The 16570-nt window shown below is 36.3% G+C and overlaps 1 protein-coding gene across 4 annotated transcripts in view; it reads right to left on the bottom strand.

Annotated features, from left to right (window-relative positions):
* CENPC (centromere protein C) overlaps positions 1-16570 on the bottom strand; it is an 82332-nt gene that overhangs the window by 53414 nt on the left and 12348 nt on the right. For all 4 annotated transcript variants that reach the window (XR_005792677.1, XM_040482169.1, XM_040482162.1 and 1 more), the window contains exons 5-8: positions 13732-13837; positions 8301-8586; positions 7155-7370; positions 3711-4324 (exon numbers count right to left, since the gene is read on the bottom strand). Coding sequence is in view for 3 of the 4 variants with exons in the window: in XM_040482169.1 (XP_040338103.1) it covers positions 3711-4324; positions 7155-7370; positions 8301-8586; positions 13732-13837 (1222 nt within the window). In the remaining variant the exon portion in view is untranslated. The remainder of the gene's footprint in view (positions 1-3710; positions 4325-7154; positions 7371-8300; positions 8587-13731; positions 13838-16570) is intronic.

The raw sequence follows: 16570 nt of genomic DNA, 5'->3' as shown, positions 1-16570 counted from the left end.
AGATGAATCTGGAGAGTATTAAGAAGCCAGAGGGTTTGTGCATAAACTGCTACAATAATCTAAGAAATAAATGACTCTAACTTGGCTAAAAAGAATAGCAAGAGGCATGGAGAGAAGTAACAGATATGAAAGCTACTTAGGGAGAAGTCAAAAGACTTAATTAACTTTATATGGGTTGCTAAGTAAAGGAAAGACAAGTTAAAGACGATTCGAGTTTCCTTCCTGAGGTATTAGATTTATTATGGTCCCATTTATGAAGACAGGAAAACAAAAGAAGGAGAAGTTTGGAAGAATTTAGTTTCCAGCACATTCAGTTTAAGAAGCCTGAGAGACATCAAAACTGGAAAAGTCCACTGCCTCAAAATAAATCATCAGTTTAGGCATTACAAATCTGTAAAGTGCCTTTTTGTTTTTTTTTAATGCTTATTTCTTTTAGAGAGAGAGAGAGAGAGAGAGAGAGTTCGAGGAGCAGGGAAGGGGCAGAAAGAGATGGAGACAGAATCCAAAGCAGGCTCCAGACTCTGAGCTGTCAGCAGAGAGCCTGATGAGGAGCTTGAACTCACTAGCCACGAGATCATGACCTGAGCCAAAGTCTGACGCTTAACCAACTTAGCCACCCAGGCGCCCCTGTCAAGTGCCTTTTGAATCAAAAAAAAAAAAAAAAAAAAAAAAAATCTTCAGAGTAAAAATATCTTTGGACTTAAATTACCTTCATATTATTAGTCTTTGAAAACTGATATGGTTGGCAGAATAATGGCCTCCCAAAGATGTACTCACCCAATCCACAAATCTGTGAAAATATTACCTTACATGGCAAGAGACTTTGAGGAAATGATTAAGGTTATAAACCTTAAAACAGGGAGATTATCCTGAATTATCTAGGCTGGCCCAATCTACTTACATGTGTTCTTAGAAGTAGTGGTCAGAAAGATGGGACAATGGAAGACACAAAAAAAATTGGAAATGCGAGAAGGCTGGTATTGCTGGCTTTGAGGATGAAAGAAGGGAGCTATGATTCAAGAAATAGAAGCAACTTCAAGAGGCTGGAAAAGATAAGGATACAGATTCTCTCCTAGAATTATCAGAAACAAAAGACACCTTGTCAACACATTGATTTTAGTCCAGTGAGATCAATTTCAGATTTCCAACCCAAAGAACTATAATAAATGTATGTTGTTTTAAGTCACTAAGTATGGGGTAATTTGTTATGACAGTGATAGAAAATTAATTGGTAATTAATCAGACATTATATTCACTAACCAATCTAGATAGGAAGAATTTAATATAACTGAAAATTAGTGTGAAGAATTTTGCATTGAATAATGTTTAACACTTATAATTAGAGTCTCCTTCAAGTATACTTTCTTGATACAATGTTTTTTCCTAAGAACTTATGGATAAATAAAAATTTTGTACCTTCAAATTTTATGAATTCATATTCTACTTAAGGGACTAATAAGAAAAAAAAATTTCCTATAATATAATCTCAGTTTAGTCAGAGATTCTTTATATTTTCTTCAAATAGCCAGCTGTTAATGAGAAAGTAAAGGAAGAACAAAAAAAAAAAAAAAAGGAAGGGACGAAGTGGGGGGGAGGGAGGAAGAAGGAAGGAAGGAAGGAAAAATAATTCCAACAAAAATCACCTGGGACATGTCAGGCATTTACAAAAGAGGTCCACAAAATAGAGAAGGTAGCTTTTTTCCCCCTTTATTTTAAGCAGACTTTTTCAAGTACACAAAGGTACACATGGACAAAACTATTATTTCAGGTAATATAAAGTCTATGATATAGATTACACAAAAAGAAAGCTAAAATAATTAGGTAATTATTAAAGTGGAATTTCTTTTCACAACAACTAGCTTAAATACTGTGCTTTAATATACTTTCTCCCAGGAGTGCCTGGGAATTAGTTGAGCTTCCAACTTCAGCTCAGGTCATGATCTCATAATTTGTGAATTCAAGCCCCACATCAGGCTCTATGCTGACAGCTCAGAGCCTGGAGCCTACTTCAGATTCTGTGTCTCCCTCTCTCCCTGCCCCTCCCCTGCTCACGCTCTATCTCTCTCTCTCTCTCAAAGTAAACATTAAAAAAAAAAATTAATATACTTTCTCCCTTCTGTATCAGCAATACAGTATAGTCATCTAGAATCTCTAAGTACATAAAAAATTCTGTTGAATAGAATTTTCTGGTTAATAGTTTTTCCAATTGAGCATCAAAAGCATTTTTACTTACTTCAAAACTTCTTAATAGTGTTGAAAAAATATGGACTCTACGATGGGACAGATCCTGAGCCAGCATATTTTAACCATGAGTATTTTCTTTTTTTTTTTCTTTTTTTTTTTTTTTTCAACGTTTATTTATTTTTGGGACAGAGAGAGACAGAGCATGAACGGGGGAGGGGCAGAGAGAGAGGGAGACACAGAATCGGAAACAGGCTCCAGGCTCTGAGCCATCAGCCCAGAGCCTGACGCGGGGCTCAAACTCACGGACCGCGAGATCGTGACCTGGCTGAAGTCCGACGCTTAACCGACTGCGCCACCCAGGCGCCCCAACCATGAGTATTTTCTAATTTATGGGATTGTCAAGAAGGATTAAATTATGTTATGTACACCTAAAGTGTCTAATACATTTGTTAAGTGCTTTCCATTCCATTAACTAAAGAAATTCTATAAGAATGACGATCTTTTCTATTACTTAAAAAGTGGTACAAAGAAAATAAATAGATCTAGAAGACAGTGCCATCATTGTACCTCAATCACTATAAAATGGGTAGCCACGTAAGGAGAGTAACCACACTTCAGATTGAGAGAATCCCAGTTTATGCTTTCCTGTCCTGACATTCCTCTCATTCTCAAGTGTCCCAGTTTGGATGATAAATAATATAGTGATCCAAGATAAAAAGACCTATTGAGCTATTAGTTAGATAACTGTTCTGTGTGATTCCATTATTGTCCTGTGAATGTACAGGCATACCTGTTGGTCTACAGATACTACTGGATTGATTTTTTTTAATGGCAATAATTGTGTCTTAATAATCTTTGTAATTTCAGTGTCTAATACAGTGTCTGGCAATTGAGTGAATATTAGATAAATGAGTATAGATGAATACTAAAATGATATAAAAGAGTATAATGTTTTATCCTATAAGAAATACTCCCATACTACCCTGGGTTTTTTTCCCCAGTTTATATTTTTAAATTTTTTTTTTTTCAACGTTTATTTATTTTTGGGATAGAGAGAGACAGAGCATGAACGGGGGAGGGGCAGAGAGAGAGGGAGACACAGAATGGGAAACAGGCTCCAGGCTCTGAGCCATCAGCCCAGAGCCTGACGCGGGGCTCGAACTCACGGACCGCGAGATCGTGACCTGGCTGAAGTCGGACGCTTAACCGACTGCGCCACCCAGGCGCCCCCCCAGTTTATATTTTAATAAACCTCTAAGAATACATGATGCTGTCTTATTCATATCCTGGTAACCACCTGATTTACGGGCCTTTCCCCTTCACTTCTTCCTTTAAATGTGCGCCATCTTAGAAGCTACACAAAACTCAAGTGACTCAGAATTGAATTATACGTAAAATAGACATTCTAGAAAAGAGCCTACAGATTTAGGTTTACTTTGCCTACTTTCCAAAGCTAAATAGAAATAGTATAAAAACATAAAGCAGTAGAATAATGTTCATAGTTATACTTAATATAAAACACTTACCTCGGGGCAGCACCTGTTTTTTGGAAACGGCAACATTTATCATATCTTCACACTCTTCCATATTTCTGTCTGAATTTCTTTGTAACTTATCTTGGGTGATATGTGACATATTTGTATTTTTATCTTTAGATTGTTCTGTATCAACCTGTTCTTCAAGTACATTGGCCTTAAATTTTCTTCTCTGTTTTTGTCTTATAGTCCTTCTGTTTCCAGATGATTTCTCTGCATTCTCATAATACAGTTCATATTTTGTAGATGTACAATGATTTTCCATTTCATTTGACAAAGCACAACCCTTATTCACTCCTTTTTGTTCAGAGGGCTGAGATCTCCCTACTGGGTGAGCTTTGCCAGAACGTTTGTCACTTGTCAAATCTGCAGTTGATACACTGTGATGTTTTTCTTTTGACTTTTTACTTTGAAGGAGTGCAGTGTTCTCTGCAGGGGTTACTGTGCATTGTTTCAGAGGCCCCACCCTTCTGGGTATAGTAATCCAAGATGTACTGGCAAAACTTCTTTCTGATTCATCAATTATAAATTCATCCTCTAACAACTTTAGATCATTTGAGGGAGATGAATGAGGTGGAGCAGTTGCTATATGCCTAACAACAGGACTAAAACAGAATGTTACAATAAATAATAACTCAAAAAAGAAAGTTTTTACCTTTGCTTTCTGGAAAAAAGTAAAATAATCTGTGTAGGAATAAAATCTATGTATCTTTTAAAGAACAGTTCACATCTCAATTTTCCCTTACCCTTGAAAATCCCTCTCCTTTTACATTTCTATAATACCTGATTATACTCATTTATAATACTAATGAGATCAAAGAAAATTTAGAGCTGCAAGAGAGCCTAGACATCAACTATTTTAATGTCTCATTATATATATATATATATATATATATATATATATATATATATCAAAAAGTTGAAACCCAGAAATGTGTTAAATATAGCTCAGATACACTGACTGACAGTCCCAAATGCATGCTGTTATGATATATAATGTTATACTAATTATATGTTTGTATAGATGTATACAGATCTCTTAGGGCCCAGATTTCTTCACATCCGAAACAAGATTATTTCCGAGACACCTTCAAATCTAATACTCTAAGAAAACACTAGTAAATTTTACATTAAATTATATTACGTAAAAATTCACTCCAAGTTTGAATAATTCACACATTTTCAAATTTAACATTGTAATCATGGTATAGAAATAAATGTAATGTATCTAGAAAAGTAAACAATTGGGATTAAACAGCATCTTTTCCAATTAGTCGAGAAAGCTTTCTGGAGAATGAAGGAATTATTCAAAGGAATAGTAATCTGATGGTACTCTTTTGCATTTCCTTCCTTTTTAAAGCAACAGCCTCAAGCAAACCAGGTACTGAAGTGCGACATGCATAAATAAAAACTTAGGGTAAACATCCAAACTCCAAAGCTAGCACATGCACTCCTGTTTCTGCCTTTTTCACTTGAGTAAGGATGCTTAACCATTCTTACACATAAAAGAAGCAAAGCTAGAATGGAAGACTTAGATTACTATGTCCGTTTTTTCTGTCTTTTCATTAATAAGATACACAAAAAGATTATGAAATGAAAATGCCTTCTCTATTTCTCTAATCTCAAATCTGTGATAAATCTAATAACGTAAATCTTCTAAATATACATACTAAGAAACATACTATCTTTTAGCAAGTTTATGCAACTAGAAAATTTTAGAAATCTAATGAAAAACAAAGTCAGTATAAATAGAAGACCACAATGAATGAAACAGAAATAGAAATGTTAGTTTTCAACATTTAAAGAAATAGGCAATCTGGGGTCCTATTGGGTGGCTCAACTGGGTAGGCCAATCTGGGTGGCTCAGTTGGTTAAGCGTCCAACTTCAGCTCAGGTCATGATCTCGCAGTCCGTGAGTTCGAGCGCCGCATCGGGCTCTGTGCTGACAGCTCAAAGCCTGGAGCCTGTTTCAGATTCTGTGGTCTCCCTTTCTCTCTGACCCTCCCCCGTTCATGCTTTCTCTCTGTCTCAAAAATAAATAAACGTTAAAAAGAAATAGCCAATCTGTTACAGATTTGATTTGTTTTATTGTATATAACTCATAATATCTATTCATTTTTCATAATATATAGAAGTAATGCTAAGAACTTAAAACTTAAGATTTCCCAAACCAGCCAGTAAGAATTCTCTATATCTGCTCCTCTATTCCACTTCAAGGGACTTCCATAATATCAAGATCATTCAAACTGAAGATATGCTTAGGCACAACATTGATACCTGCTCAGACTGAACGTCTGTATACTTCCAAAATTCATAAACTGAAACCTAATCCCCATTGGGATGGTATTTGGGGGTGGGGCCTTTATGACAACAGAACACTTATGAATGGAAGTAATACCCTCATAAAAGAAGCAAGCCTCAGACAGCCCCATTGTCACCTTCTGCCATATAAGGTTACAGTAAGAAGACAGCCATCCATGAAGTAAGAAGCAGATGTCACCAGGAGAGAAGGAGACTGGCACATGACAAGGGAAAATGGTATGCCAATACAGGGACAAATGCAAATGTGCATGACCAAGCTGGCAAAAAGAACTAACTAGGGAGAGTAAAGGCTGTAAACACCAGCTAGTAAATCTGATGTTTATATAAGCCAGTAGTTCTCAACCCTAGCTGCCATTAATTCTAGTTAACTCTACTGTGCAGCCACAGTTAAGAATCACTGAATCACAGTTAAGAATCAGTTAAAAACCTCTGAAGGTTTTTAAATAGGCAAGAAAAGATTAAAATTTATTTTAGGACTATACATTTATTAACACAAGCAGAAGAAAAGGAAAAAAGACTTAAAACCTGTAATAGTGAAATATACCATGACATAATTCTATTTCTAAATACTATCTTCATTCTGTGATATCATACAAACTAGAAAGTGCTAATATGGGGCACCTGGGTTGCTCAGTTGGTTAAACATCCGACTGTTGATCTAGACTCAGATCATGATCTCACAGTTCATGGGACAGAGCCCCACACTGGGCTCTGCACTGACAGAGTGGAGCCTGCTGAGGATTCCCACCCTCTCTCTCAAAATAAATTAATAAATAAATAAACTCAAAGAAAAGAGAAAAGAAAAGAAAAGAAAAGAAAAGAAAAGAAAAGAAAAGAAAAGAAAAGAAAGAGAAAAGAGTGAGCTAATGGGCAAAAGAAATGAAAGCTGAATAAACTTATTTTCTTTCACAGTTAACTTAGTATTTATTAAATGATGGTTTTGGAGGTCATTTGCTGGTAAGAAACTACACACTCCTTATGGGTTGGGCACAATTTCAATTAAAATTTGTGCCAATTAAGATTAACTTCTAGTTAAATAGCATTAAGAATCCATGACACTGTTCACAGAATATAAAACCAAACATCTCAAAAGACAGTTTCTTAATAACTCACCTGGATTCACTTTTTCTTTTTACAGTTTCTAAAAACAGTGCTGAAAAACTCTTTTTAGTTTGTGGTTGAACTTCATATTCTGAATCTTGTACTCTTTTCTGAGATGTTCTTGACGATTCCCTCTCTTGTGGTTCTTCTGATACTTTATCCTCTGTTTCTGATAATTCATTTGGTATTTCTACTTTCTTCGAAACATTTTTATCTTCAAAATTTAACCTAAAAGGTAAAAGGACGGCAAGGTGAAGACTGTCAAAGTTTGTTCAGTTAGGAGTTTTCCTGAATTACCTTTCAGTTAAGAACACAGACCGCTTAGAAAATTTTCTACTAGACCTTTATTTAAAATCTGTAAGTGCTGATTTATAACCTCTTAAAATATATAAGGCAAGTGCCCAGGAAAATTAAATTCCTTATTAGTCCATGGGAAAAAGTAAGAGAACAGGCCAAGAAAATCTATAGCTTAGAGTACTAGTTCTCAAACACTAAAATTTTGAATCATCTGAAGAGTTTAAAATGTAGATTCTTATTCATCAGGACTAGAGAGGGTTTGAAATTCTGCATTTTTAACAAGTTTCCAGATAATGCATTGCTCTAGATACTGAGCCGTAGACCACATTTTGAATAGCAAAATCTTAGAATGTACTTAACTTCTTGGCTCCAAGAATAACACAAGACACCAGACAGTTATTAGTTACACTCACTGCAAAGGTCCCAACAGCAAAGGACTTTGAATGATCTACTTTTCTTCTTAAAGGCCAAAATGCAAACCCCAAGAAATAGACATGGGTTTACCACAACTTATCCTCAAAATACTTATCCTTTGTTACCCTAGAAATGACCTGAGACACACCTATCCTTGTAATTACAAATAACATAGAGAAAATACTCTTAGGAGTTATAGAAAATTTATCATTAGAAGAAAATACTTTTTTTCCACAGAAAAGTTTACCCACAAACTTCTCTGAAATATACTGTAAGCTTTCCTATTATTAAATATAAACTGAAATATGTTATGCTCTTTTCCTAATATGTTAATATTCCTCAATACTTACTATAAAATACAAAAAAGACCAAATTACTTACTCTTTAATATAAAAGGTAAAAATTTTTTAAACAGGATGACTATTACTTAAGTAAATAAAAATTCACCTTTTTCTGGTTTTAAGAGAAATCTCTGTACTTGAAGACAATGTATTTACTGACTTTTCAGAAGTGTAGGTCTTTCTGTTTTGGGCAATAGATGAGACAGCACTTTGAGATACACATGTTTTTGCGTCCAAAAGAACAAAAGGTGAACCAACAGATAAGTAAAATTCTTCATCAACTCCACCGTGATGACCTTTTAGTTTTTCACTTGACATTTTTCTTGAGTCAGGTGTATTTTTAGAACCAACATCAGTTGCCAAAATTTGCTGATGAACTTCATGGTCCTGAACTAGAAGAAAATTATATAAAGATATCAAAAAATAATAATATTAGAGCCAAATGTGCTTTTTAAAATTCAGCAAGTTAGAAATGAGTTTTCAAAAGACTCGCAGTTCATTAAGTTTATAATCAAAGATCTATGATTAAAATATGCAAGTGCTTTAAAAGTTCTAATTTATGAAATTAACGAATGTGAAGATGTATTTGATCCATGCTCTGAAGTTTTGAAATGACAAAAATTCTCAACAGAAATTCACAATTCTATGGAAAGTCAATTTACTCAAGATTTGAATAAATCTATACACAGCTAAAATAATAAAGTAATCTTAGAGAATTATGACATTTGATCTTTAGGTCAGTAAATTTAGTGGGGATGCCTGGGTGGCTCAGTTGGTTAAACGTCTGACTCTTGATTTTGGCTCAGGTCATGATCTCACGGTTTGTGGGATACAGCCCTGCATCAGCCTCTGGGCAGACATCGTGGAGCCTGCTTGGGATTCTCTCTCTCTCACTCTCTCTCTACCCCTCCCCCACTTGCTCATGCTCTCTCTCTCTCTCAAAATAAATAAATAAACTTTAAAAAAATAAGTCAGTAAAAACTAGGGCAGCTAAATGACCACATTTGTACATATACATACACATATACAGACATAACAGATATGTATAGAGATACATAAAAAATTGTATGTACATATATAAAGATATACATAAAATATATTCTTTATACATAATATTTGTATACATATAGATACATATATACACATACCTTTATATATTTATACACACACACACTCTATTCTCTTAGCCGTATGCCTCCAAATGTCAAAAAAAGTAGAACTGCTGGGGAGTATTCATACTGATTTATATCCTTAACAAACAAATATTAAAAATTTTAAATACAATCAAAAAAGGGCTTTTGGAAGATTTACGGAACAAGACAGCATACTCAGCTTTCCCTGCTTTTCCCTCTAAATTCCCTGGTAATTACCCATGAAACAATAAGAGAACTCTGAAAGCTGGAAGGGAAAAGGAGTATTTGCTAGGAACCTCAAGCCTTAAGCCACCAAAGACAATATGATGAATCCCTTGGGTTTTCTTTTAATCTCCCGTGTACCCCCAGACTGGGTTCTAGAGATTCCTGTGATCCAGAACCACCAGTAGGCATAGGAGAAAAAACAGCCTACATTCTCTGGCCAATAGACTTGCAGAAAGGAAACACAACAAAGACCTAATGGGGAACCCCAACGCCCATTCCACAACTTGGGCCACTAACTACTCCTTTCTGCAGTGGAAGTGTCAGAGCAGCAAACACTCAGGCCCCACTCCATAAGTTCCATACGACAGCAGTAGCAGAGGAGCAAAGTACTGGACTAACCCTGTGCCTGGACCAACCTAGTCTCCAGTTAACAATCAAGAATAGCAGGCTGTATGATCACCAAAGAGCTGCAGAATACTAAAGGCTTTTACCTTCCCAACCACTGCTTCCCAGACCAAGGTGACATTCTGAACCACAGTTAGTACACCCCAGGCCTTGCTTCACAACAAGGGCACCAATGGACAGTCTAAACTATGGCAGGAAAAACATAAAAGAATCCTACACCCCCATCCTGTCCTCCACCTGTCTCAAATTTAAGGAGATCCAATCCCAACAGCTTCTGACCCCAGCCCCCACGTGAGTGAATGAGGACATGGGGTACCAAGGAAAGCACCTTCCATTCACTTGACACAGCACCAGCAAGAATTGACCTGGAATCTCAGCAGCATCAGAAAATCAAACAGACCAAAACACCACTGCTTAGGACTCTAACACTTAATTGTCACTAGAAATAAAACCCCCAAAAGTAGGCAAGAACCTACACAATAAACCAAAACAAGGCAACTATGTGCTATATAAGAAATGATTTAAATACAATCAAGAGTCTATTAAAATAATAACCAAAATGTCAAGAATATAATCAAAATGACTCATACAAAACCCAAAAAAACATAACCTGAATAAGAAAAATATCATCAGTGGACACATATGGACAAGATGAATCAAATGCTGGAACTATTTAATAAGAATTTTAAAGCATCCATCATAAAAATGTCTTAACAATTAGTTATAAATTCTCCTGAACAAAAGACCAAAACTCTCAAAGAAATGAGTTACAAAAAAAAAAAAACACAGTTTTTTTTAGATTTTAGCTATTCTTATAGGTATGTAGTGGTATCTAATTATTATTTTAATTTAAAATTCCCTAGTGACAATGATGAACAAGTCAAAATCACAATGACATACTACTTCACACCATTAGGATGGCTACTAGTACAAAACACACACACGCACAGAAAATAACATGTGTTGGTGAAGATGTAGAGAAATCAGAACCCTTATGCACTGCTGGTAGGAATGTAAAATGATACGGCCACTACAGAAAAGTTTAGTGGCTCCTCAAAAAATTAAAAATATTATTGCTGTATGACTGGGTATGTATCCAAAAGAACTGAAAGCAGATACTACAAGAGATATTTGTACACTTACATTCACAGCAGCATTATTCAAAACAGACAAGAAGCGGAAACCACCCAAATGTCCACCAATGGATAAATGAATAAAACAAAATGTGGTAATGTATAGATCTAGATGGTATAATGCTAAGTGAAACAAATCAGCAGAGAAAGACAAATACCATATGATTTCACTCATATGTGAAATTTAAGAAACAAATGAAATGGGGTGGGGGAGGAAAAACCAAGAAACAGACTTTTTTTAATGTTTATTTATTTATTTTGCAGAGTGTGTGTGTGAAGGAGGGGCAGAGAGAGACAGGGAGACAGAGAATCCAAGCAGGCTCCACACTGTCAGCGCAGAACCCCACACAAGGCCCAAACTCAAGAATCGTGAGATTGTGACCTGAGCCAAAGGTGGATGCGTAACCAACTGAGACACCCAGGCGCCCCAGCAGACTCTTAACTGTAAACAACAAAGCAATGGTTTCCAGAAGGATGGTGGTGGGTGGGGGAATGGGTGAAAGAGGTGATGGGGGTTAAGGAGTGCACTTGTGCGGTGCGTGGGTGGCTCAGTCAGTTAAGCGTCCGACTTTGGCTCAGGTCATGATCTCGCGGTCTGTGAGTTCGAGCCTCGCGTCAGGCTCTGTGCTGACAGCTCAGAGCCTGGAGCCTGCTTCCAATTCTATGTCTTGCTCTGTTTGCCCCTCCCCTGCTCATGCTCTGTCTCTCTCTGCCTTAAAAATAAATAAAACGATAAAAAAAAAAAAAAAAGAGTGCACTTGTGATGAGCACCTGGTGTTGTATGGAAGTATTGAATCACTATATTGTACGCCTGAAACTAGTATTACACTGTATGCTAATTGGAATTTAAATAAAAACTTAAGATGAAAGCTAGGATACTACATATACCACAACAAGAAAAGCTATAAAAACCATGCATTTGACAATTAAAATAAAAAATCGTACTCATTAGGGCACCTGGGTGGCTCAGTCAGTTAAGTGTGGGCCTTCAGCTCAGGTCATGATCTCATGGTTCATGAGTTAGAGCCCTGCATCAGGCTCTAAGCTGACAGCACAAAGCCTGCTTCAAATCCTCTGTCTCCCTCTCTCTCTGCCCCTTTCCCTGCTCACATGTTCTCTCTATCTCTCAAAAATAAACATTTTCCAAAAATCATACTCATCATATGGTTAAAGATACTATAAACAAAATATTTAACTGCCGAGGGATCATTTGGAAAAATATGTCACACAAATTACGGATAAACAGAGCAGAGAGACTCAATTCAAAGACCTCTCATAAACAAGAAAAAACTAATAGGCAAAGGATATGAATAGACAACTCAGATAAAAGGAAATTCAAATAGCCAGTAAATATATAAAAACAGTGCTCGGGGGGCCTGGGTGGCGCAGTCGGTTAAGCGTCGGACTTCAGCCAGGTCACGATCTTGCGGTCCGTGAGTTCGAGCCCCGCGTCAGGCTCTGGGCTGATGGCTCAGAGCCTGGAGCCTGTTTCCGATTCTGTGTCTCCCTCTCTCTCTGCCCCTCCCCCGTTCATGCTCTGTCTCTCTCTGTCCCAAAAATAAATAAACGTTGAAAAAAAAAAATTTAAAAAAAAAAAAAAAACAGTGCTCAAATTCAGTGGTGATGACAGACATAGACACTAAGTGACAATGAGATCACGTAATACTATCTAAATGGCAAAAAGAATAAAACAGTAAATGATCAGGTAAAAGGTACTTGCCTCTACTGTAAAAGAAAACTGGTGTGAAAGAAAATCGCAAAGCCTCTTCTGAAAGCATGCATGCACATGCACCCACACATGCAAGCACACACACACACATTTACATAGGTTTTCATTCCAAAGTTACCTCAGCAGGATGATGGCAGTAACAATCAGTAGCACTTTTTTAATCTTTGAGGCTTACCTCAAAAGAAGGACTCTTCTAATTTGAAAAGCATTAATAAAGTAAACTTTTAAAAAAGTTGCAGCACATACAAATAATTAAGAAAAATGAACAAAAGGAGAATAGAGACAAAGAACACTGACCATGTATGTACAAATATTGAATCATGTTGGATACCTGAAGCTAATATGTTATATGTCAATTATAACTCCCTTTAAAAAAAAACAAAAAAAAAGTATGCTCAAAAGCCGATGGGAAGGGCCATGTGAGAAGGAATTAAGGCTTCCTGCCCATGAGTGAGTCATCTTAGAAACATACCCATAGCCCCTGTCAAGCCTTTTGATGACTGCAACCATGGCCAACATCTTGACTGCCACCTAATGAGAGATTTCAACCTAGAATCATCTAACTAAGCTGCTTCTCAATTTTGACCCACAGAAACTGTGTGAGATAATATTAATTTTTCAGGAAAAAAAAAAAGAAATCTATTTGAAAATTCTTAAAGCTATAGTCCCTGTAATAATTCTTACTTAATGTCTCTTACCAGATCATAGTAGTCAATGTTCCTATCACTAAAATAAAGAAATAAATAATCAAAAGAAGCTTATCATTCGCGTTTAAAAAAACAAAAACAAAAACACTGACCATTCTGTCTGGGCTAATCCATGACCCCGTCACTCAAGCCAATACAGGTAACACCTTCAGCATTTCCTTTTAAATATGTCTAAGCAAATAACACCCATGGGAATGCCACCAACCTGATCTGTTGACAACTTCCCTTGGTTCTACAGTGAACTGCCTAGAGGCTTCTTTCTTCCTTGAAGAAACTGGAACTGACTTTGGATGTGATTTCTGGCACTGAGCCTAAAAGATATACAACATTAGATATACTCCATTGTATTAGCAATTCTGATTGAATACATTTGTTTTTAAATTGGAAAAAAAAAGTATTGGAAAATAATAAAACAGCTGGCAATTTGGCATTATCTAATAAAGTTGAAATTTCATAAATCCTAACACAGAAACAATGCTGCTCTGAACAGCAAAAACCTATCTTGACAGTAAACTGGATAAATTATGATATAGACCTATAATATAATATCACACATTCAACAGTGAAATTCATAAATTACAGCATCAGGAATAAATAATTGTTAACAAAAAAAAAAAAAAACAAGCCACAGAAGTAGGTTATAATCCCATTTACACAAAGTTCAAAGTAGAGGCATGTTAAACTATACACACACACACACACACATATACATATACATACACACACATATATATGTATATACACATATGCATATATACATATATATATACACACACATGCATATATATATACTATATTTTAGAGATTCACTCACTAGAGGAGTTAACATAGGACACCTGATCATTTAAAGAACTTGCTTACAAGGCTGGCCCTTGACTGACAACTGGGAATTTGGCTTTCAGAATATTTCCTCTATTACCAGCTAATTAGGTTGTACCTACCATGCCAGCCTGCCTAGACTGTATAAAAATGTGATTTATAATGAACACTTGTTTTTTTCCTTCAGGAAGTATAGAATGTTGGTTGGCAGAGGGTACCTAATATAATCAGCCCCCAATAAAAACGGGTTAAGCTTCAGAAGGCTTCCCTGGGCAGAAAGACTATATGCACTTCACTGCTAGAAAGAACAAGTGCACTTTCTGCAGACCCAGTGGGAAGCATAAAAGTCTGACTATAAAATAAAGGATGGGAATGATGAACATAAAATTCAAGATAGTGGTTACCTTTGTGCAGGGAGGAGAGGGAGAAGAACAGGATTAGAAAGGGAAACATTGAGGGGCGCCTGGGTGGTGCAGTCGGTTAAGCGTCCGACTTCAACCAGGTCACGATCTCACGGTCCGTGAGTTCGAGCCCCGCATCGGGCTCTGGGCTGATGGCTCAGAGCCTGGAGCCTGTTTCTGATTCTGTGTCTCCCTCTCTCTCTGCCCCTCGCCCGTTCATGCTCTCTCTCTGTCCCAAAAATAAATAAACGTTGAAAAAAAAAAAAAAAAAAGAAAGGGAAACATTGATGCTGCAAAAGTATTGATTGATACGTCTTACACTAAGGATAAGTACATAAGTGTTCATTTATATTATTTTTAATACCTTATATACATATATTCTTTTGTACATTTGAAATATATCAAGTCATACATTTTAAAAATATAGAAAAGGGAAATATCATTCATACACTGCATGTAGGAAACAAAACTTGTAAACATTTTGCAGAAAAAATAGACAATATTTAACAATTTCATTTGAAATATGCATGTCCTAGAGAAATTCGATTTACAACATGTGCACAAGGAGGCATGAACAAAGGTGTACACTGCTGTAATAATGAATACATGGAAACAACCTAAAACTCTACCAATAGGGGGATATATAAGTAAAGAAGGTCCTGCACTGTTCAGTGAATACATTATAGAACTCAATTACATAAAGAAAGACAAGCAAGCTCTCACTAGTCTCTGTTCCTCTTGAAACCTCATTAGGATTTTTTAAACTGTATAAACCCAGGGCACCTGGGTGGCTCAGTCGGTTAAGGGTCTAACTCTTGGTTTCAGCTCAGGTCATGATCTCACACATGACTCATGAGTTTGAGCCCCCGCACTGGGCTTTGCACTGACAGCATGGAGCCTGCTTAGGATTCTGTCTCCCTCTCTCTGCTCCTCCCCTACTTGCTTACTCTCTCTCTCTAAAATAAACATTTAAAAAATATATATATTTAAGAAAATAAAAAATAAATAAAATGTATAAATCCAGAAGTATGAAGAGAAAAGAAAAGGGAGTAGATGGGAGATTTCAATGAACTTTAAGCTAGAAAGCAAATCAGCAGCAACTAATCAGTCCAGAAAGTGGAGAAAGTGCAGAAGGAAACACATTTATGTTTAACCCATAAGATCATTTATTAGAGGTGCAAGGCCACTCTAAGAGAGGCTCCAAGTTGGGCCTACGAACAGTAAAGTTGTTAAAAGTATGTATACGAAGTAGTCAAGAGTTGCATTGCAGAGCCTCTCCTCTCCCAACTCTGGCATAGTAGATGTTTACTCTTGAGTTTCAGAATCAGAGAGACTATAGACTCAGACACAGATGAAGGTAACAGTAATACAGTAAAAATAGAGATTTTAGGCAGAAGCATTCAAATTGTGCCTTCCCTCTGCTACACCTGGTTGAGAACATTTGTCATTGGAATCAAGCTCCCAAGCAGAAGAGATTTGTTAGAAAAACCTACCAAACCAAGTTTAAAAAAAAAAAAACAAACTTATAGATATTAACACCTGGGCATCCACAATGACATGGCTCAGACAGATCATACCACAGTAAAATCTACCAAGGTACAAATTTTATTGTACAACTAGAATTTGCAATCACCATTTTAGTTTCCACTCTTAAATATAAGGAGACCACTAAGATTCACTGGACATCTGACAAAAGGCTCTAAAATAAAAGGAAACAACGAAGGTAAGCAAAAAGGTACTTGCAGGAAACAGAAACTACAAACAAGAAATCTTAATCAGAAGGGTTAGAGGAACCTGAAAAAAGCTGTGCTTCCCCATGGTAGA

The sequence above is a fragment of the Herpailurus yagouaroundi genome, unplaced genomic scaffold (assembly GCF_014898765.1).
Source record: "Herpailurus yagouaroundi ecotype Mexico unplaced genomic scaffold, PumYag 28, whole genome shotgun sequence".
In the NCBI taxonomy this organism is placed as follows: domain Eukaryota; kingdom Metazoa; phylum Chordata; class Mammalia; order Carnivora; family Felidae; genus Herpailurus; species Herpailurus yagouaroundi.
This window is presented reverse-complemented; position numbering and strand designations above follow the sequence as displayed.